At 37.8% G+C, this 22,139-nt stretch overlaps 2 protein-coding genes across 2 annotated transcripts; one reads left to right on the forward strand and one right to left on the reverse strand.

Moving 5' to 3' along the window:
- Positions 1-282: 282 nt before the first annotated feature.
- Positions 283-17,358, forward strand: mydgf (myeloid-derived growth factor). Its single transcript, XM_066647645.1, has 6 exons — positions 283-522; positions 7,144-7,194; positions 8,918-8,979; positions 9,198-9,279; positions 15,147-15,219; positions 15,435-17,358. The coding sequence occupies exons 1-6, from the start codon at positions 379-381 to the stop codon at positions 15,512-15,514; spliced, it is 492 nt and encodes a 163-aa protein (XP_066503742.1). The 5' UTR covers positions 283-378; the 3' UTR covers positions 15,515-17,358.
- A 1,170-nt stretch (positions 17,359-18,528) lies between these two features.
- On the reverse strand, positions 18,529-20,269 carry LOC136671349 (uncharacterized). Its single transcript, XM_066647028.1, has 2 exons — positions 19,685-20,269; positions 18,529-18,999 (listed from the first exon to the last, which is right to left on the reverse strand). Exons 1-2 carry the CDS (start codon positions 20,105-20,107, stop codon positions 18,529-18,531), a joined length of 894 nt encoding a protein of 297 aa, XP_066503125.1. The 5' UTR covers positions 20,108-20,269.
- Positions 20,270-22,139: the final 1,870 nt, after the last annotated feature.

The raw sequence follows: 22,139 nt of genomic DNA on the forward strand, positions 1-22,139 counted from the left end.
TGTCGTCAGATGAGTCACGATTTTAATTTTTTTATAGAACACTGGGAAGCCATGTCATCTGGACCAGGGAGGACAAGGATAACCAAAGTTGTTATCAACGCTCTGTAGTGTGACTCCACCGTGCCGCCCCCATGCTTATAGTTTGTGCATATTACGTCTATTATTGTCTCTCTTCCTCTCTAAATATTTCGGATAGTATAATGAATACTCGATAGTAAATAGAAAGTGGCGAATAGAGAGTAGGGAGTTGAATATGGAGTAGTGAATAGGGAGTAGTGAGTACATAGTAATGGAATGGAACGTTCTCATTCAAAAAAAAAAAAAAAAAAAAGACTAGCCTAGTTAGCTTAGCCGCGCGTAAAGGCTTTCTGTCTGAACATGAATTCCTCAGCATTTTCTGTTTGGGGTAAACTGCTCTATTTATTATCAGTTCTGGTGTTGGTCAGTGGCGCTGACAGAGCTAAAACAGTGGATTTCAATGTGAAACCAGGAGGAGTCGTGCATTCGTTCTCGGAAAATATTGTAAGTTGATGTCTTGCACATTCTGATAAGAAAATGAGTAGCTAAAACAGTTTTATGAGCTTAATGCATAAGGACTTAATTGCTGCAGGAACGTTATATCGCCTTTTAAGGGGAATTACAGCAAATATGATATTTTAGGCAAATTTTCAGACCAGTTGTAGTGGGCAAGCAACGTTTAGTTCAGCAAATGTTAAACATGAAATCATGGACATCACAGTATTTGAATAAACAACTGTGAAGTTGTTTATTGTAGTAGTAGACAAATATAATTACTCTAAACTGCCTCCCGCTATCGTTAGCTAAATAGAGAAAAATCTTTATTGGATTATTCACTAAAATGTCGATATGAAAATCTGAGTAAAGTTATTGGAGTGAATTTTTTTTTTTAAGTGTTGAATTGTAGCCAGTGCTGGACTTCCACAAGTCAGCTTCTCATTGGTTTAGAGGTGGAGCATCAGGAACACTCAATTCAACGAGCTGATCATTTGGAGTCATTTTATAAAACTTTAAATATATTTGGTTTGGCACACTAGCATTTTCGTTATAGGATCTCATGGAAAACTGCATGTAAGACTCTAATGCCTTTTTTTCTGCTCTTCTGTCTGAAGCTGAGTTATTCATATGCAGATCATATACAAGCTTCATCTTGTTCCACTTGTGTTATAGTTTAGTGTTTAAGAGACTAGAGACACATTCCTTTGTCTCAGTGTTTCCCTCCTGTTTACCATTTTTATTCCTGTTTTTATTTTAGCTGTCTGCCTATATTATTTCTGTTTTTGGCTTAAATTTTAATAAATTATTTTTCCTTGTCTGAAAGTTTGTATGATCAGTGAGAGATGTTTACATGCTGCAGGGAAGCCTAGGCTGAATCCCACATCTCCCTATACCCTCCAAAGGGCACAGTCAGTCATAAAATAATGGTTTGTTCACTCCCATAATACGTTGTATGTCGAAAATAATTTTTAGTGAGCTACAAAATTGTTTCCCTGACGACTGAGTGTCTATGGAGACACAACATTGACAGCAAAGCGCTAGCTGTGGAACTATGCACTCTGACAGAGTTTATAGCTCTTTTATTGCAATAGGTGCCAAATGTTGTCTAAAAGAGCTCACTATAAAGGATTTTGTCACTGAAGGCAAAGTTTTACACTGAATATTGCATATAATGTGAGTGTTCAGTGATAGTTCTTATTGTCAACACAGAGGAAGCTCCTCCGCCTTCATTGCTATGCTGTCAGTTGTTAGACCATGCCCCTCTCCACTGATGTCCCGCCTCCCACGTGAGAACATGGTCAGAAGTCTGAAACTGAAAAACAAGGATCTGAAAAAAGTGACTGAGAAAAAGTATCTGAAAGTGAAAATAAGACCTGTGACTGAAAAAAGATATGAAACTAAAAAAATTTGAATCTGAAAACAAAAAATCTGCAATTGAAAAATGTAAGACTTTAAATATTAAAATATTAAGGAACGTGAACATTGAAAATAAATTATTTATTCCAGAAATTTAAAAATTGAATCAAAATTCCATTTAAATTGAAAAAAAATCATCCTACACTTATATTTTTCAAAGTTCAATCTCAAGATCTGAACCTTCAGTTTCAGGTTTTTTTTCAAATGAACAAAACTTTTGACCCTAATATAGCTCCATAAGCATTTACTTACTCAAGCTCCTTTGCATACTTACAAATCAAATCAAATTTATTTGTATAGCGCTTTTTACAACTGATGTCACAAAGCAGCTTCACAGATTTCCAGTAAAGACAAAGTTTTAACATGAAATGTAAAGAATATAAAAATCCCCTAGGTGAGCAAGCCAGGGCAACAGTAGCAAGGAAAAACTTGCTCCGAGCTGAGGAAGAAACCTTGGGAGGTTTATCCTCCTCTGGTCAATCTGCTGGTAATATTACTTAGGAGTCCATGAAAACTTCAATGTAGGGTGGGCAGCTCCAAGGCAATTCGTGGAGGTTGGAGTGTGGGCAGCTGGTTTGAAGCGTGGAGCAGGAGCTCGACAATCAGTCATCCATCTGTGTCCATCCGGACAGGTTGGCAGTCGTTTACTCTGAAAAAGGTACAGGGTTGGAATTAGTTTTGATGTGTTTGGATGTATGAAAAGCTGAGAATGTGAACATTTCCAGAGAGTGGCTAATGACTCTGACTATGACAGCTTTAACTAAAAGGAGAGAAACAGAAGGGCACACAGACGTGAGAGCATCCAGAAACACTGAGTGATGGGACACAGCACCAACGTCTCAGTTAATATACTTCCTTGTGTCCTTGGACCCCCTGGATCTGCCACATTTATCTACGGGGGAGCATTAACTACCAAAAGCTAAACTTAACAAATGAGTTTTTAGCCTAGATTTGAAGATTGCAATCGAGTCCCAAACATTTTCTGGAAGATTATTCCAGAGTTGGGGAGGATTTATGAGAAAAAGCTCTTCCCCCAGCTAGGGCCTTCTGAATTCTGGGAACTATTAAAATTCCAGTATTTCTGAGTGATCCTGGAGGTTCATAATAGGTAATAATATCTTGAAGGTATTCAGGAGCGATTATATATTAATAACAGATTTTAGTAATTGAATTTAACAGGCAGCCAATGAAGTGTTGACAGAACTGGGCTGATGTGTTCAAATTTTCTAGTTTTAGTTTACCCTGGCTGCAGCATTTTGAACTAGTTGAAGTTTACTTAAATTTCTTCTAGTGCATTCTGACAGTAGTGTGTTACAATAGTCAAGCCTTGAAGTAATTAAGGCATGTACTAATGTTTCTGCGTCTTGTAGGTATAAGGCATTTCTAATCTTGGCAATGTTGCAAAGATGTAAAAAAAAGCAGTCCTAGTGATACTGCCTATGTATTGATTAAATGATAAATCCAGGTCAATTATGACGGCAAGATATTTTGCTGCTGAAACGGGTTTAACTAGTTAATTCCAGTTGATTCCAATAGTTAAATTCCAACTATGTTTTCTGACCTTTCTATGAGAATTTTGTGGTCTATCATATCGATAGCTGCACTGAGGTCAAGCGGCACCAACAGGGATACATAGCCTTGATCAGAGGCAAGAAGATCATTTGTTATCTTGACTAGAGCTGTCTATGATGTGGCCGGAATATTTAATATATATGGTTCTTATGTAGATATGAACTAAGTTGTTGGGCCACAGCTTTTTCTACCATCTTGGATATAAAAGGGTGATTAGAAATAGGCCAGTAATTAGACAATATGCTAGCATCAAGATTTGGTTTTTTGATTAGAGGTTTAATAACTGTTAGTTTAAAAGCTTAGGGTACATGGCCTAGGCTAAGGGATGAGTTTAGTTAAAAGAGGATTGATAATAGCTGGTAGTAGTACTACTTTAAATAATCTTGTGGGAATTGCATCAAGTGTGCAAGTTGTACAGTTTGCAAAGGTGATAATCTTCTCTAGTTCAAACTGTGGGAGTGGGTAAAAAATGTCATGTCTTTCTTTGACAATTACGTTATGTTTTATATCAGCCACATCAGATGACATCCAGGTCAGATTTAATACTGTGGGTTGAGTTTGTTGTCTAATATATTCAATTTGTTATTAAAAAGTCCATAAAGACTTTACTCAAGAGAAGAATTGCTGGAATTTGTGGTTCAGTACCTACCTGATTTTCTTGTGGTTCTGGAAAACACACTAAGGATTAAGGTACTCTAGGATTATATTTATTATTGTAGATCAGCTAGGCCAGATATGCTGAGCGAGCTTTAGAGAGAGCATTTCTATACTTTATAAGGCTGTTGATCGCCATTTCCACTCTAGTTTCCATGTTATTTGTTTTAAGTACACATTTTATCATTGTATTGTGTTGGATTGTTAATGCAACCCTCTTCTCAAACTCTTCACACACTGACAGCAACACTGCAGGAGAAATGCTAGCACAGGCTTCCAGTATGCATAGTTTCAGGTGCTGCACATCTCGTATCTTCACAGCATAGACAATTGCCTTCAGATGACCCCAAAGATAAAAGTCTAAGGGGTTCAGATCGGGAGACCTTGGGGGCTATTCAACTGGCCCACGACGACCAATCCACTTTCCAAGAAACTTTTCATCTAGGAATGCTCGGACCTAACACCCATCATGTGGTGGTGCACCATCTTGCTGGAAAAACTCAGGGAATGTGCCAGCTTCAGTGCGTAAAGGGGAAAACACATCATCATGTAGCAATTTCGCATATCCAGTGGCCTTGAGGTTTCCATTGATGAAGAATGGCCTCACTATCTTGGTACCCCATATACCACACCATACCATCAAGATGTGCAGCACTAGTAACTATGGATGTTGGAAGCCTATGCTAGCATTTCTCCTGCGGTGTTGCTATCAGTGTGTGAAGAGTGGCAGAAGAGGGTTGCATTGACAATCCAACACAATGGGCAGCACTTTGAACACATTTTATAAGTGGTCAGAAACTTGTAAATAACTCATGAAAGAATAAAGTTAGATTAAAACCAAGCACACCATTGTTTTTCTTGTGAAATTCCGAATAAGTTTGATTTGTCACATGACCCTCTTCCCATTGAAAAAACAAAAGTTGGATCCAAAATGGCGGACTTCAAAATGGTTGCCATGGTCACCACCCATTTTGACAAGTTTCCCTCCTCCCATATACTAATGTGCCACAAACAGGTATTAATATCACCAACCATTCCCATTTTATTAAGGTGTATCCATATAAATGGCCCACCCTGTATTTTTTAATACAGAAATGTTGGCCTACTGAAAAGTATGTACAGTACATGCGCTCAATACTTGGTCGGGGCTCCTTTTGCATGAATTACTGCATCAGTGCAGTGTGGCATGTAGGCAATCAGCCTGTGGCACTGCTGAGGTGTTAATGGAATCCCAGGTTGCTTTGATAGTGGCCTTCAGCTAATGTTCATTGTTGTGTCTGGTGTCTCTCATCTTCTCCTTGAAAATACATCATAGATTCTTTATGGGTTTTGGGTCAGGCGAGTTTGCTGGCCTATCAAGCACAGTTATACTGTGGTTATTAATCCAGGTATTGATTCTTTTGGTAGTGTGGACAGGTGCCAATCCTGCTGGAAAATGAAATCCGTGTCTTCATAAGGCTTTTCAGGGAAGCATGAAGTACTCTAAAATTTCCTGTTTGATGGCTGCGCTGACTTTGGACTTGATATAACACAGTGGACCAACACCAGCAGATGACGTGGCTCCTCAAGCCATCACTGATTGTGGACACTTAACACTAGACTAAAGCAGCTTGGATTGTTTGCCTCTCCACTCTTTCTCCAGACTTGACCCAGGTAAGACACTTGCGGCGTTGTCTCTGGGTCATGAGTGGTTTGACACTAGGAACGCGACAGTTGTAATCCATGTCCTGGATGCATCGTTTTTGAATAATTTATTAATTATACATGATCCTCATAGTGCTCCCAGGCTTGTCCAGGTGACACAGGATTTTATGAAGGAGAATTCCTTGTTGCTAAGCAAACTGAAGTGGTTCATAAATGGACACGCCAAGGGGCGAAGATGAACAAAGACCAGCCTTTCCTGGATCGTCATCAGGTGGGATGCCACCGGCCTGAAGTTAAGGTACATGGGGTGCGGAATCTTGGGCACAGGCACCATGCATGATGGCACTAATACCATCTGGACCCGCAGCCTTCTTCACCTTAATCTTCCTGAGTTTCTTCTTCACCTGAAGTGTTGTGAGGGACAGGTTGGAGCAGAGAGGCAATGTGCTTGATGGTGTGATTGGGGGTTTTGGGAGTGTTGGGCTGGTAGAAAGGACAGTGGGGCAGCAGGGTGACTTGGATGAAGATCAGATCACATTTTATGACAAATTTATGTATAAAACCTTGAAATTTCAAAAGATTCAATTTTCTTGCCACTGACATTTTTACAGAGAGAGCTAGATACACAGATGTAAAAGAATAGATGGATATTTAGATAGAAATATAGACAGAGGTAGAGTTGAATATTGATAGCTAGAGTTCTAGATAGAACTCTCTTAGAGAAGTAGGTAATTTTTTTTTTTGCATATCTTAAAGAATGTGAAGTGTAGAAAATAAAGTCATGGCTGCAATACAAGCTCTATGGAACAAAATTGAACTAAGTGTCAAAGTAATGTGGTTACTGTATTACAGATCCTGGTATAGAAGAAGAAAAAATGAAGTAATAAAGAGAGAACAATACAGTGCTTTGCTTATAAGCACTATTATAAAATGAAGCAGAATAATTAAAAGGGATAACAATATAATGATATGCTTTGAAAGCGATTATATACTTACTAGAAATCAAACCAGCATGTGTTGTGTTTTGCATGCTGGTGGTTACTTATCAAAGTTTTCACTTTACGCTGTTTAACAGAACACTAGGTATGTTTGGTATTTTAGTTCCTGGGCTACCCTTACAGTTGCAGAATGTAATTAATTTTTACAGCACTGTCCTGAAATCAAGGGGAAGGAAGGCAGGAGGGATGGTGGTGTTTTCCTGCTTTCCTCCAAAAATTGTAATTTACTCCAAAGTGTAATTTCTGTAGAAATAAATAACTAGCGTGACATTACGTGTAGCATGAATAATTTTGCACTATCCTCTTTGGGACACAACCTCTGATAAAAAATTTTATTTTGTAGAAAGAATATGAATGCGTCTTCACCTACGCATCTCAGGGAGGAACCAATGAGGTAAGGCCATAGTGATTTTAATACGATGCATGACTTGTAACCTGCTCAGGATGATGATATTTGCCCACATGTACAATTCATGACCAGATCCTTTTGTAGTGGAAACTATAGGGTGTTATGATGTAGAAATCCTTGTCTATGCCAAAATAAAAAATGTAACCAAATTATTTTTACAGCACACATAAAATACAATAGTCCAATTTCATTTGTGCTCTTGTAGTCAGATGTCAATTTTCAGGTTTAAAAAGCAGTTAGAAATGTTCTCCAGTGATATTTCATAATGATTTATACAATATATTGAATGGACATATAGTGTTCTGGATGTGCCAGGGGTTCTTCACTAATACGTTTTTAATCACTTCCTTCATGTGGGGGACTCACACTCTTTATTCCAGTTCATTCAAGCTCTATAAAGCCACCTAGTATTGGTAGGTGGAGCGGTGGAACAGCATTTTCTGTAGTAACGGAGAATCATCTTATACATCTAATATATATAAAATTAATCACCAACATCAGTACCTGATCTCAATAAATCACTTATGGCTGATTGCCATCAAATACTCACAGAAATATCTAGTGTAAAAAAAAAAAAATCTACAAAGCTATTTATAACCTATTGATTTCAGAATAAATATCTGTCTCTTTGGCCTACAGCAACTGAGTTCCACCCATTTAAACCCGTTTACATCAAGGGTGAATCTGCTTCCAGTCAGGAAGTTCAGAAAGAGAGCCATTGCCTCAAGGCAATAGAAATTCTAATATAAGATATATTTCTGTTAGCAAAATTAGGAAGTTATAGTTAAACAGCAACACTCAATGCCATGCCCAGAGCTTGAAAGAGAGCTCAGACCTCTGAACCCTGAAAGCTGTGGAACAAGAGATTGAAGCCTAGCCTACTGCCTAGGACAGACCTGCCTGGACGTGGCTCACACAAGGAATCAGGTCCTGCAAAGGAGAATCCCCACATGCACCCTCAGAATGCCACCTGCTCAGATGGGAGTGGTTGCTGTGTCTCTGAGCAAAACTGAGAAGAAAGAAGAGGAATAGTGGATGGCCACTACAGCGTTACTATGAGGCCCATGTCTGCAAGGGGCTCCAGAAAGCCCCGGCATCTTTGAAGTCCTCTGCTCGCATCGTCTCCACTCATCCTTAGGGATAAAATAAGGCTCATTTCATTTCATAACACAGAGGTTGGTGTTGAGTTGTATTGGTGGGATAAACAATAGCCCTTTTAGAATTTAGGGTAGTTATCAAAGAAGGATTCCCTCATGCATTATTCTTCCTTTTCCCTCGTGTATCACTTTAGTCCACATATTAATGTATAATCAGTATTCAATATCTAATATATATATATCTTAATATACATTTAATAAACCAGTTGTGTTGATAAAACCAATCCTTGTTTTTTATTTGTGTGTGCACCTATCTTGCATGGAATTATCACTTTTGGTCAGATTCAATTTCAGAGCCAAGAACCCTTTAGCGGACTAATAATCACAGTAATTAAATAATAATAATTAATTATAGCTAAGTCTGCTGTATAATATGTAATGTCACCCAACATGATGGCATCAAATTGTCCAAACTGAAATTGAGGTAAAAACTCTACATGTTATTGTAATGGCACTCAAATGTGGGGTCACTACATGACAATTACACTACAATATAGAGCATGCATTAATATAAATGTTCTGTGTGTTTGTGTTGGTGTGTTTCTCTGCAGCAATGGCAGATGAGTGTGGGTCTTAGCGATGATGAAAAACTGTTCTCTTGCTCTGTCTGGAGGTAGGTGTAATAAATCCCAATGTGCTGCTTCAGTGCCATTACTACTATTGATGTTTTCCCCAGCTACTTCATATTTAGTGAATAAGGTCACAGGTATTTACAGTTTATTTGGAAAGTGCACATTGAAAGCAATTTGATGTTTGTCTTAGTCATGTATTTTGGGATGAAGGGAATCTCATTGATTTCTTTTTCTCTTTTTTTCTCATTTTTAATGAAAGGCCCCAAGGAAAATCCTACTTGTTTTTCACACAGTTCAAAGCAGAGATTAAAGGAGCTAAGATTGAGTACGCCAGAGCATATGTGAGTAGCACTCAATTCTCAGTCTAGATGCAGTGCATTTTTCACCAATTTATCAAACCCATCACTGTAATAAGATGTAGTTAATAAAAGAACCACACTCTATGTTCTTGCATGGATGACATCCCAAGCTTTACACACTGGGTGGCACTGTCTACCTATTAGCACTTTCAAAAATTTATATATTTTTTCTACATACTTTTATTTTGACCCAGCTGAATGCAAAATCCCCTCGAATTCTAGGTTGCTCTGGAAAGAAATGAACCCCTGGCCATATTTTAAGGGACCACTTCAAGTAAGGGGACATCTTTATAATACTTCGTAAGCTGTGTTTGCCAAGAGAGAATTAGCAGCTTATAAAAACCCAACATCAAACCTGTGCATGGAGATCATGTACAGGTGCATTAAATAAAAGTTGTACCATTGCATTGGTAGTAAAAAAGTTTTCCTATTTTAGTAAGAGTCTCAAATTAGCAGAAAATTCAGCAGTGTGTGTTGGTTGGTTTTATTGAACTTTTATCTCTATTGGCTTTTGTGTTATGACTCAAACTGCACCAATTAATTTTTTCTCCAAAACTTTCATATTTTATGTGTGTATTAATATACTTCACTGAACTTTTTTGCACATTTCTTTATTTGAGGTATTATAGCTCTGAATTTAAAAGCACCTGGCTGCTATGACAACATGATTTCCCTTTAAAGGATTCATAAAATTAATAAAATCTAGCTAGCAACCTGCTGACAATGTGTAATTAAACTTATATACTGCTAAAAAAAAAAAGAAAATATCTAAACTACTGTCCAGTTAGGAAGCAACACTAATTGTGTATGAATTTCACCTGCTGTTTTGCAAATGGAATAGACAACAAGTAGAAATGAGAAGCAATTAGCAAGACAACCCCTATAAAGGAATGGTTCTGCAGGTGGTGACCACAGACCATTTCTCTGTTCTCATCCTTTCTGGATGATGTTTTGGTCACTTTTGCAATCTGTCAGCGCTCTCACTCCTAGAGGTAACATGAGGCGGTGTCTACAACCCACAGAAGTTGCTCAGGTAGTGCAGCTTATCCAGGATGGAACATAAATGTGAGCTGTGGCAATAAGGTTTGCTGTGTCTATCAGCACAGTGTCCAGAGCATGGAGAAGATACCAAGAGACAGGCCAGTATGTGGAGGGGGCCGTAGGAGGGCAGTAACCCAGCAGCAGGACCACTACCTCCTCCTTTGTGCAAGGAGAAACAGAAGGAGCAGTGCCAGAGCCCTGCAAAATGACCTTCAGGAGGCCAATAATATCCATGTGTCTGTGCAAACTGTCAGAAACAGACTCCATGAGGATGGGATGAGGCCCTGACGTGCACAAGTAGGACTTGTTCTTACAGCCCAACACCATGCAGGGAGATTGGCATTTGCCAGAGAACACTAAGATAGGCAGATTCGCCACTGGTGCCCTGTGCTCTTCATGGATGAGAGCAGGTTCACACTGAGCATATATGACAGACGTGACAGAGTCTGGAGACGCTGTGTAGAACATTCTGCTGCCTGCAACATCCTCCAGCATGACTGGTTTGGCATTGGGTCAGTAATGGTGTGGGGAGGCATGTCTTTGGACATACAGCCATGTGCTAGCCAAAGGTACCTTGACTGTCATTAGGTACTGGGATGAGATCTTCAGACACATTGTGAGACCATATGCTGGTGCAGTGGGCCCTAAATATATATTTAGTTAGTTAGTTAGTTGTTTTGAAGTGGGTATATATGAAGTACAAGTAGGTGTATTATCCATAGTAGACAGTGCTCAGTAATCTTCCATTTCACAGGAGCAAACTACTATGTGTAATACACTGACTAGGCATAAGTACCTCATACATACCCACTTCAAAACTTGAAATCCTTTTGAAATCCATTCCAGCCCCCCAAAACCATTTTTTTGATACATGTTTTTAAATAAGAAAAATGTACTTTATAAATAACAAGTAATGTAAATTATAATACTTAATAAAAGAGTGTATAGAAATTAAACTGGTTTTATTAAATGTATTTACCTTGAAGATCAGACAAAGAAGACAAAGATGCTGGTGGAGGTGGAGGAGATTGTCGGAGGACTTTTTCTTTTCATGCTCTATCACTTAACTTGCTCGCTACACTTAATGCTACAAAAACAGTGATATGACAGAGATGCTCGTATGGAAAGATAACCAAGTGAACTGAATGCTCACTGGGCTACCCAGTGGCAGGTGGCCTAAGCTCGCTCGCTCGTAACTCGATCTCGGCTTGCATCATAAACCAAAAAATCGACAGAGCAATGGCTCGTGTCTCGGAAAATTGATTCATTTTTAAGTCAAGGTTTCACTGTACTTTAACTTGAGTAGAGTATTTTAGTACTCTTTAAAATTGTCCTTGGACAAGAATGAGGCTGAGACTTGCATTAAAGTTATGGAGCTGGTGCACCATTTTAAGGAATGCTGACAGACAAAAACAATTTTATGAATACATCAAAATTCTGTTGAATGCTTTAAAATGAACCACCTTTCCAGCTTTATTTTAAAATGATTACAGAAATCCTTATATAACTACAACTATAACTGTGACCTTTTTTAAAATTAATTATTAATTTATTTATCTGCTGCAACACAATATCAAATAAATAAAAACCACATGTAAACAAATCATTGATATGAAGTACTAATATTAGTTAAGGTACTCTATGAAAGGTATGTCGATTTGAATCTTTATTCATGGCAAAAATTATGGCTGTCCTGCAAAATTAGCCATGCCTAGGGGCACTTGTTTTTGGTCAGTGACAATATCTTTTAGGAATAGAATAATGTGAGATGTGTGAGATTGTGAATAACAAAATGTCTGTAATTTTCTCTCCCAAAGATCACAGCTGTGCTGCTATTTCTAATAGTACATGATTGAGTTCTATTATTGTCATGCAACCATTCTGTAAAGAAAGAGAAGGTAAAGAAAAAGTTACTCAGAAATTAGGGAATCAAATGTTGTTTAATATTCATCCATACATTTTCTTTAACAGCTTTATCCTCATTAGGATTACAACAGGTCCAGAACCTACCCAGAATAATTAGGGACAAGGCAAGAACACACAATGGACAGGGCTCTGTTATTTCCCCATTTACCGAACTAATTTCAGTTTCAATTTTTTATTACAGACAGGCTATAAAGCATTTCACAGCCCTTCTAGTTTGCTTCATTGCATTCTGTTGTAGTCTGGCTAAATTCAGTTAGTTCTTATTCTTCAAAGCTGCTGCGTGAAAATCTCACATGGTCTGCTTTAATTCCTTTTCAGAATCTAACCAATTTGACTGTTGTTCAAATACATTTTTTAAAGAAAATTATCCAATGTGTAAATTTTCAAATTTTGTATTTAAAATAATTTTAAAGTGGTGTTATAGTGGTAATACTATTTGCAGTTTAGAGTCAAACTTGAAAAGAAATGTCATTTGCATATTAATGCTCCATCACAGTGATTTGTCAAAAAGATAAATTATATATTGAACATTTTTATCCAAATGAAATTATGAATTTGGTAACGGTTAGAATTAATTTGGTTTGAAAACAAAAAACAAGTTTTCTCTAGACTGTACATTTTTTATTATCAGTAAAATTTAATGCATTAGAATTTTCTGGTCTTGTGTGCTATACTTTATGGACACACCTCCTAATCAATTAATTGAGGTGTTTCCTTCACTCCCATTTCCACAGTGTATAAATTCAAGCACCTAGCCATTCAATCTTGCTTTTTTCAATTATTGATGAATGAACCATTGAACCATGAATGAGTCATTTTTAAGAGCTCACTGAACTTGATTGTGGTCCTGTAATAGGGTGCCACCATTGCAGTAAGTCAGATCATGAAATTTCTTTCTTCCTAGATATTCCACCATAAACTATGGGTAGTATATTTTGGAACTGGAAGCACAGCAAAATTTCCACAGTTCCACTCAAAAATCTTGTAGAAAGTCTTCCCAGAACAGTGGAAGCTGTTATAGCTGCAAAAAGGAGGGCCCAACTCCAGATTATTTAGAGTGCAATGACATAAAGGCTCCTGTAGGCGTACCAATACTTTTGTCCATTTGATGTATTTGAATGTAAAAATTAACCAGTTGCATAATGATATCTAAATGTCATCAGTTAGGCAGGGGATTGTTTTTAAAAACACAGCAAACCTGCTGTAATGTTCTTAATTTCTACATTTAATTTTTTAATCCAACGTGTAAAAATAAATATTTCTGTAATTTGTATCCTGGGTAGATCAAATCCCATTTCTCTAACATTTTGAGTACTGATATAAGGTATATAGGATTTTGATATAAGTACATACTTATGTACTCAATACAGAGCTAGAAAACTTTTTTTAACCCTTTAAAGCCTGACACATGAAACAATAATACAATAAAACATATTTTTTTGAAAATCAGTTTTATTGTATAATTATTTTTATTTGTATTATTATTATGTGGCCCTTTAACTAAAAATCCAAATGTAGTTAATTTTTAAATTTTGGATCATATTAAGTTTTAATGCATCATATATAGGCATTTAACAATATATTTTTTCTTTAAATGGTCATTCATTTAGTTCACTGCATCAGTTAAAACGGTTCTTTAGACTTATTTACAATTTATTTTTCATAATTTTGATTAGTTTCAATTAAACAATGAATAGCAAATAATTGTCTCTGTTTTCCGAACTTATCAGGAAAGGGTAACATTGAGCTGATGAGAAACACTGCTCCAGAGGTCCTTGACCTATTAGTACTCTGTTCTTCATTCTTACCTTTTTACATTTTATATACTGGTGGTAATAAAAACGCCAAAACCACAAATGCTCTTTTTTGTTGATCTGCACAGCCATGTTTCCATATTTAGAGGAACTGCAGTTGCTTCTGTTACTGTCTGAACCTTGGCTTGAGGTATGAGGTCATTCAACAGCCCTCCCACACTCATCTGTATCATCATCAGATCTATGTCAACAACTGAGCCAACACATTTTGCACACAAAGGCTTTTGGAAAACTAAAAATATATTTTTGTTTCATAAAATTACTTGGTAAAATTGTCTAAATGTGTTTTGCTGCTGTAAAGAACAAATTGAATTTTCTGAATATTTATTATAATTAATGAACATGTGACAGGTAGAATACATTACATCTATAAACTAGAACAAAAATGCTTAGTTTTACTACAAATCATACATGGAATTGCTTCAGTTTAGTAGCCTTGAGATTTTCTCCCATGTTTTCATGATGATAGCAACAATTTTGTAATGGTTTTGTAAATGCATGGAACTGTTTCCACTTCATTCACAGTTCAGTGGAGAACTCAGAACACTCGCCCCTGTTTCTGTATTTCTTTTCATTAGATAATGAAAGAGCCACCTCCAAAGATCATGTATCATATTTGATAGGTTTGGCTTTATAGGGTTAAAATATCAGTTTTTCATATATATCATGAATGGTGAAATATACTTTAAGTGGTGAAATCAGGATGTGTTAAACCTGTCTGCCCTGTATCTGCTACATTTGATGATGATTCTAGATCAGAATGTATACCTTGTCATCTCAGATCAAAAGCTCAACAGCGTGCAGTCTTCTTGGGAGGTATTGCAGAGTATGTGCTCATCAAAATCATTGCAGGCAACTTACATTGTTTTTTTTTTTTTTTTGAAGGGGTGCTGTGTAATAATTGGTGAAAAATAAAAAGAACATAAGAAAAAGCTGTCTGAAATAATAAGAACTCCACAGAGGTTATTCATTTCCATGGGTGTTTGTGCTTTTCCTCACACTGTGCTTCTGTGCTTTCTAGCGCTATTGCATCAATCATTACTCTTTTTCTCATTTTCTCTCTATCAGTCCCAGGTGGCAATTGGAGGTCAAAAGGATGTTCCTCTGAAGGAGGAGGAGTACACAGTTGGTGACACATCAGGTGAGGTGACCTCGTTTGCACCCGTTCCTTTATTCCTCACCTTCTTATGATGATGCTCACAATACGATTGTTGTTCGCAGTGCAGAGGGACAGTTACTCTCGGGGTGTTCCTTTTTTCCCCCTCCACACATAAACAGTCCTACAGCCTTTTGTCTTGTCAGCTGCTGTTTCTGAGTAACATCATTTTATTTGTAACTCTCTTCTCTGTTCTCCAGTGACCCAAAAAGATGGTAAATTCCACGCCGAACTCTCAAAGCTGACCATCATTAGCCGGACACGCCATGATGAGCTCTGATTGACCAAGCACTGGGATGCCCACCCTAATGTACAGAGGGAAAATGCTGGATGAGGCTCTATATAAAGTTCTCGAAGTTCTCACTGAACTATCTTGTGTGACACCTAAGCAAAATATGAAAATAGTGACACCTAAGAAAATATGGCAGAGAAATGAATGAATAGATACTTCCTGGATTTTGACTCATTGAGACTTTGTATCTAAGACGTATAACTGTAGAAACTGCATTATGTCTTTTGCAATAAATGTGAAGGATAGGGTTGAAGGATCACAGAAAATATTCCTATATATCTGTAAGCAGAAAAAATTTCTTTGGGGTACTTTCACATAGATGTTTTAAAACATGTGATGGGTCATAAAGGATCTTTTTTTTTCTCCACAAAATCTCAACGAAACCAAAATTTCACCTGTCTAGCACTGGCTTCCAGTTTATGGTTTCAGTCTATTATTGAATTTAAAAGATCAAAGAGAACCTTTAATATAATTTTTCATTATCTTATATAATACATACCATCCCTTTTTGAAGATGTCCACTCTTGCTGGTGAATATCCTCCAGGTCATCCTCTTTCTACCTGAGGATGGAAAGCAAAAATAGAGTACATTTGTCAGACTAACCCATGATTATGGTGTATTTTTTTTTTTTTTTCCCTCCTCCCTTAATCACTGATTTCACATTCTGATTATAATGAACATTGAAGTTTTACTAAATAAATTTTGCTGTTATCAAGGAACTATTTCATGTTCTTTGTTACAGACAAAAATATGTGAATGATAAAGGAATGGTTTGTGTCCAATTTCAAATGGTAATGCTGTTAATGAGTAAAGAAATCAAGAAGCAACCAGTTAATTTCTTGACAGTGAACCATGTGTCTTTTTCCAAATTCTAAAAAAAAATTTAAATTGTGTTCCTTACAATATACCCTTGCTGGCTATGAGCCAAATCACTGCCATCTGGGGTTTCCTCCAGGTGTTAATGCACTAATCTCAAGCAGTACTTAAATCAAAAACATGCTTTTTTTGGTTCTGTATGCTGGTTTATAATGACGGGGATTCAGAGATAAGACTTCATATTTTTCAGCGGTGAGCTTTGAGCATTGATACTACTATAAACTAATTGTTTATTTACTCTCTCAAAATATATTGCAATAAAATTTCTGGGCCCTACTCGTCACTAGAGGGATACATGAAGCACATAAACTACAGGCATCTGCCAAAAATGCTTAGAATATTGTTTTAACATACAATAGGTTATGGAGCACATAAAGAAAACTTAGGTATAAATAAATGTAAATAATTGCCTATTTTCACAATTTTAAGTTATTGATGTATTCCTTTTTCCATATTTGTATTTTTATTTCTTTATTTATTTCTGTATTTCCATTTTTTTTTTCATTTGTTTATTTCTGTGTCTGTATGTTAATATGGCAGGTGCACCTAATCTCTTGAGAATTACTTCAGATCTCTAGAAACAGAGTATTAAACTGACAAAATCACTATCACTTGCCAGCAGCAATGCAATGAGTAATTGGAAAATATTAATTTGAGGACTCCATTTCCATTACAAATCGTTGGAATATTTGTGTGGTTAGTGAACAGAGTTACTGGTTTTGTCTAAGATGAGATGATATGTCTGTAGTGAGTATGTGGAATTTTATGCACTGACACTTGCCAATACCTGCTACTCTGTGTCACCGATCCCCCTCACACCTCTTTAAGCAAATCCTTTTTTAGACAGAAGTCTGCCCACCCAGTGAACATATGGACAGAAACACAGAAATAGATAAATGAAGAAATCTGTAAATACAGAAATATAGATTAGGGAAATGTAGAAATTAATAAATAAATGTGTATAAACAAATTTAAAATTACATTATGCAGTTTTTCATGACTAAAACTTGACGTGACGCATTCTAAATAAAATTAAAAAAACCAAAACACATTTAAAAATTCATGTTGATATGTTAAAAAAAAATAATTTTATATGTAATGCTCCAATTTAGAGTCAGAATTATTCACAGTAATGGTAATAGAAAAACCAAAATGTTAAATGACTCTTAGCAGCTATGAAAGCTATTGCAAATGGCTGTGAATATTCTGCCTAACACTTTTACAGTGGTTTTGAAATCAGAATGGCCAAAATAGTTTTTTTTAATGTATGTTTACTAATATCCATTCAGAGTTACCACTATTTTAACATTATCAACATTCACTCATTTCTGGATTTGCTACCTCCTGTTCAGAGTCATATTTGGTCCAGAGCTTGCATGGTATTGTTGGGTTTAAGCTGGAATATGTGCTGGAGAGGACCCCATCACAGAACATCATACAATCACCAATTCACTCACACATGCAAACCTTTGGGCAATTTCACACAGCCAGTACCAATACAGGCAAAGGAAGAACACAGCAATCTCCTCGCAGACTGTGACTGACATGGGAATTAAACCTACAACCCCAGTGACACTACCTGTAGTGCCACTTTGCTGCATATGTTATCTACATTAGATATAGAAGTTCAGAAGATATTATTTTTATTGGTCATTTTTGATATTAAATAAAATGAACTATGCATTTTTAAACTTTTGACCCCTTGATTCCAATCATCACCGTGGTAAATAAGTTTGAAGTTACAGTTCCCTGTAAATAATGAGAAACATCTTGATAACTGAATTAGGTAGAATGTTTTGTAAATCTCCTTTAAAAGAGATTGTAAAACAAGAATTATAACTGCGCCCTGTCCCAGATACCATTCTTATGAAGTTCTGAGTAATCTCCAGCTGGCCTCTGTCTACCTCTCACATACAATTTTTTTTTTTTTATGTGGGCCATATTTAACACACACACACTGCACTCAACTGAGTTGTGTGTGAATAGTGACCTTGTATCAGTCTAAAGCACTCTGGGAATCTTTAGACCATACTTACTTAACGGTGCTCATCACCTTGGATACCAGCTTCTTCCAAAGCTGGTGAGTAATCTTTCACTAGCTGTCTGCCCTGAAGCAGCTGCCCCCTTAGACAGTGGTGGAAAGCACTTTTCTCCTGCCTGAATAAGGGAGAGTATTCAGGCCTGTATCTTTCTCTTTATTCCCTGTCCCAGCTCTGCTGCTGAAGGGGTAAGGAGGTGGCTTTTTTCTCCTAGACCCTTTTGTGGCCTCAGATTTGGCTCCCTTATTTTCTGATGCTCCATGATTGTGTTTCAGTACTAAACAGTTTGTGCCAGTGGGGTATGCTGGTGGGGTCAAATGAGTTGTGTGTTTAGCCATCAACTGGTCTGTCCCAGATGCCTGAAACCTTTTGTTGTTTCTTGGCAATGTTGAAGGATTTTCCGATGGGCTATTTGCGCATTCAGAGGTGTCCATGAATTGGTGTTTCCTGATCTTCTTGTGTACAGACACCTCCTCTGGAACACCTCGAGAATCTTCTTTGGCCACTTCTTCTCCCAGGTCAATGCTGGAGGTCAGCTGGTCAATCTGTTGGACCACCTGGGTTTCAGAGAAAAAAGGCGATTGGCATCACAACACAGCAGCATTGGTGAACCATGACGCCACTGACCTGCCTTGTGTTTGTGCTAGCTCACAGTCCTGAATCCATTCCCAGTTTCACAACAAAACAATCAGGATGCAAACATGAATGTAGGCAAGAACACTGATGGGATGCTTTTGTGTAAATGAGATTAGGATGCAGCAGCTAAAAATAGGCAGTCGTCCTGCCTTCCAGCTGCCCCACTCTTTCCACTCCAGCCAGCTAAAGTGGTGACAAAATAGGTGCAGCCTAGCATTTCTAAATAGTGCTGCATTCATTTGGGAAATGGAGCAAACAAAGCAGTTTTGTTTTCAGTTGTTCCTATGCTTTTTATCAGTTATAGTAACTGCTCCATTATGATAAAAAAGTTTTAAAATAGTTAGGCTCCAAAGAATTCCTTCACTTTCATGTGGACAAATATATCAATGTTTATAGGTCTGAATACAATTCTAGTGAGAGGACACGTCTGTTCTAATAAGTTAACGAGAAACGAGTTAGCATTTCATATGCTGCTCAGTCACAATGTTTCAACTCTTCCCTACATTCAATCTCATGAAAAATTCAATCCACTCTCAAAAGACCCACACTGCATTGATTTTGAACACCTGGAGTAAGGTTAAGAACTCAGTGAAAGTCAAAATTTACCTCCTTCATCTCCATATGGACTTCCTTCAAATCCTGAAGAACTTCTTCAAGGTTTACAACCACTCTCTGAATCTGGTCCTGCAGAATCTTCTGTGTATTCTTTGAACTGAAAATGTGAGTTTCTCCACTCAGGTCCTTTCCAAACATGTCGCTTTTGTTCTCCCATTTATCCGAATTCCCTTTCTCTAAGATGGCTTTTTGTGGAACTTCAGTAGTGAAAATGACTTCACGCAATGGCTTAGGCCCATCCCCTTCTACTACTGAGAGTCCCATTGATTTCTGTCTGGTGCTGTCCAAACTGGAGGGGTTTACATTACTGCTGCAGCTGGACTTAAGTTTGTGGCATTTCTTAAAGGTGTGGTGGTTTGAGTCAGTCTGGCCAGAAGACTTGGGGTCTTTAACAGAGACAGATTGCTGGTCCATCACGCAAACAGGCGCTCCATAGTTTATATGACCTATGAACTGTGTCGGCAATTCCAGAACACATTTCCTTGAAGGGAGGGGTGTCTGGGTCTGGCAAAGGTTTCTCACAAAGCTGCATTCTTTTAAGCAATCCCTCACAGAGGCGCTGTTGTGTTGCAGCTTCTGACATTTGCCCCACCTCATAGTGCTGTACTCAGTCTGACTGCTTTGACCAGTTGTGACTAGCTGTGCATGGCACTCCTGAGTAGTGAGGGATAAGCTGGAGTAATGACTGTATCCATTCTGGATTGTCCCCTTAGATCTGTGTGAATTCATTTCATCATCCACAGGTTCAAAACTAATTGAGAAGTCCTTTTCTAGTCTTTGTAGTGTAGTCCATCTTGGTACACTTCTGTAGACCATTGTAGAGCTGTAGAGACAGAAGTAGAACAAGTACTCCCCAAATCCACTTGTACCCAAATAGCTTCATGGAAGCAGCTGGATGGGTGCAATAGTCATCCTTCTCATCATAGGTTCAAACCTGGCTCTTGCCACTCCTTTTTGAGGTTTGTCCTTCTTGACAGAACCAAAAAACTTTTTTCCTTGGTGTGTAAAGCCGGTCAGACCATCCTAATCACCTTTCTCCATTTCTGCTTTCTGTCACTGCTTGTTTCTGGTATTATCCCTGTATTTCTCAGTGCTGCCAGCCTCCCACACTCCCCTCTTCATCCTGCAGAAGCACATTTGCTTTTCCTCCTCACCCGTTGCCCCCTGTGTTTGGCCAAGGGCCTCCGTTTTCCTCTCCTTTCTTCACTCTTCCTGCCTTTCCAGTTTCAGTGGCTGTTGCACGTTTCCTGTCTCTCCATAGCTTGCCTCTCGCCCCTCCTCCTTCTCTCTCTCTTTTTCTGTCTCCCCTCCCTCTCCCTATATACCTCACTCCCCCTCTCACACTGCGCTGTCTCTTTTTCTAGTGCTTTCTTCCTCCCACTCCCTCTCACAGCTGTTCCTCTCTCCCTTTCTCTTTCACTAACTCACTAGCAGGGACTAGTCGACTTCAGTCACTCCTGGGTTTTTTTTATTTTTTTTCCCCCAAATCCAGCATTGGTGTGTGCCTGCATCTCTCATCTCTGATCTGATTACTCCAGTCCCTAGCTTAGAACGCCACAATCAAGGTTAAGATTTGAAAGTGAATCGCCTAGAGCATGGAGGGATGGAAGGAGTGGGGACGTGTTTGTTTGTGTGTGTTGGGGGTGGGGGGTATTTCCTCTATGGGATAGCTCAAGCATAGCTGTTCCAGGATGCAGATCAAAAAATGTCCTCAAATCAAAATGGCAGCTCAATATTATATCACTTCATATGAGGCCTGTTGTTTATTCTTCCCCATCTTAAAATTTTACTTGTTTTGTAATAGCAAAGTTATATTATCAAAGTATATCAAAGAGTCCAAAAGCTGTGCCAAAAGCTGTGCCAAAAGTTGTGCCATGCAACAATGGGCTTTTGTTTTTTTTTAAGACTCTCTATTTATTTATTTTTTTTTCAATTTCATTTCAGAAGCAAGTTCTCATTTCCTTTAATCTCTAACTAACACATTTGCACAAGCTTCTTGACATTTCAGTCACCATCTAGTACTGATTAATCTTGAGAACAACAAAAGGAAAAAAGTCAAGTATCTCACGTGAATATAATTATCCCATTAAAGAAACAAAATTATTCTTTTTTTTTTTTAAATGTAAATGTGAAACTGAGCAGCATGATGGCGCAGCCGGTAGTGCTGCAGTCACACAGCTGCAGGGTGAGGAGTTTGGTGTGGTATGTGAGGAGTTTGGTGTATTCTCCCCGTGTGCGTGTGGGTTTCCTCCGGGTGCTCCCATTTCCTCCCACAGTCCAAAAAAAACACACATTGGTAGGTGGTTTGGTGACTCAAAATACAGAAAATGAAAGAATGAATGAATAAATGTGAAATTAGTGGGGTTTGTAAAAATGCATCATTACCTCCTGATATCAATGCAAAACAATGATAAAGTGCTTTGTAAGTAGAAAGTAGACATTCTAC

Source organism: Hoplias malabaricus, chromosome 16, assembly GCF_029633855.1.
Source record: "Hoplias malabaricus isolate fHopMal1 chromosome 16, fHopMal1.hap1, whole genome shotgun sequence".
In the NCBI taxonomy this organism is placed as follows: domain Eukaryota; kingdom Metazoa; phylum Chordata; class Actinopteri; order Characiformes; family Erythrinidae; genus Hoplias; species Hoplias malabaricus.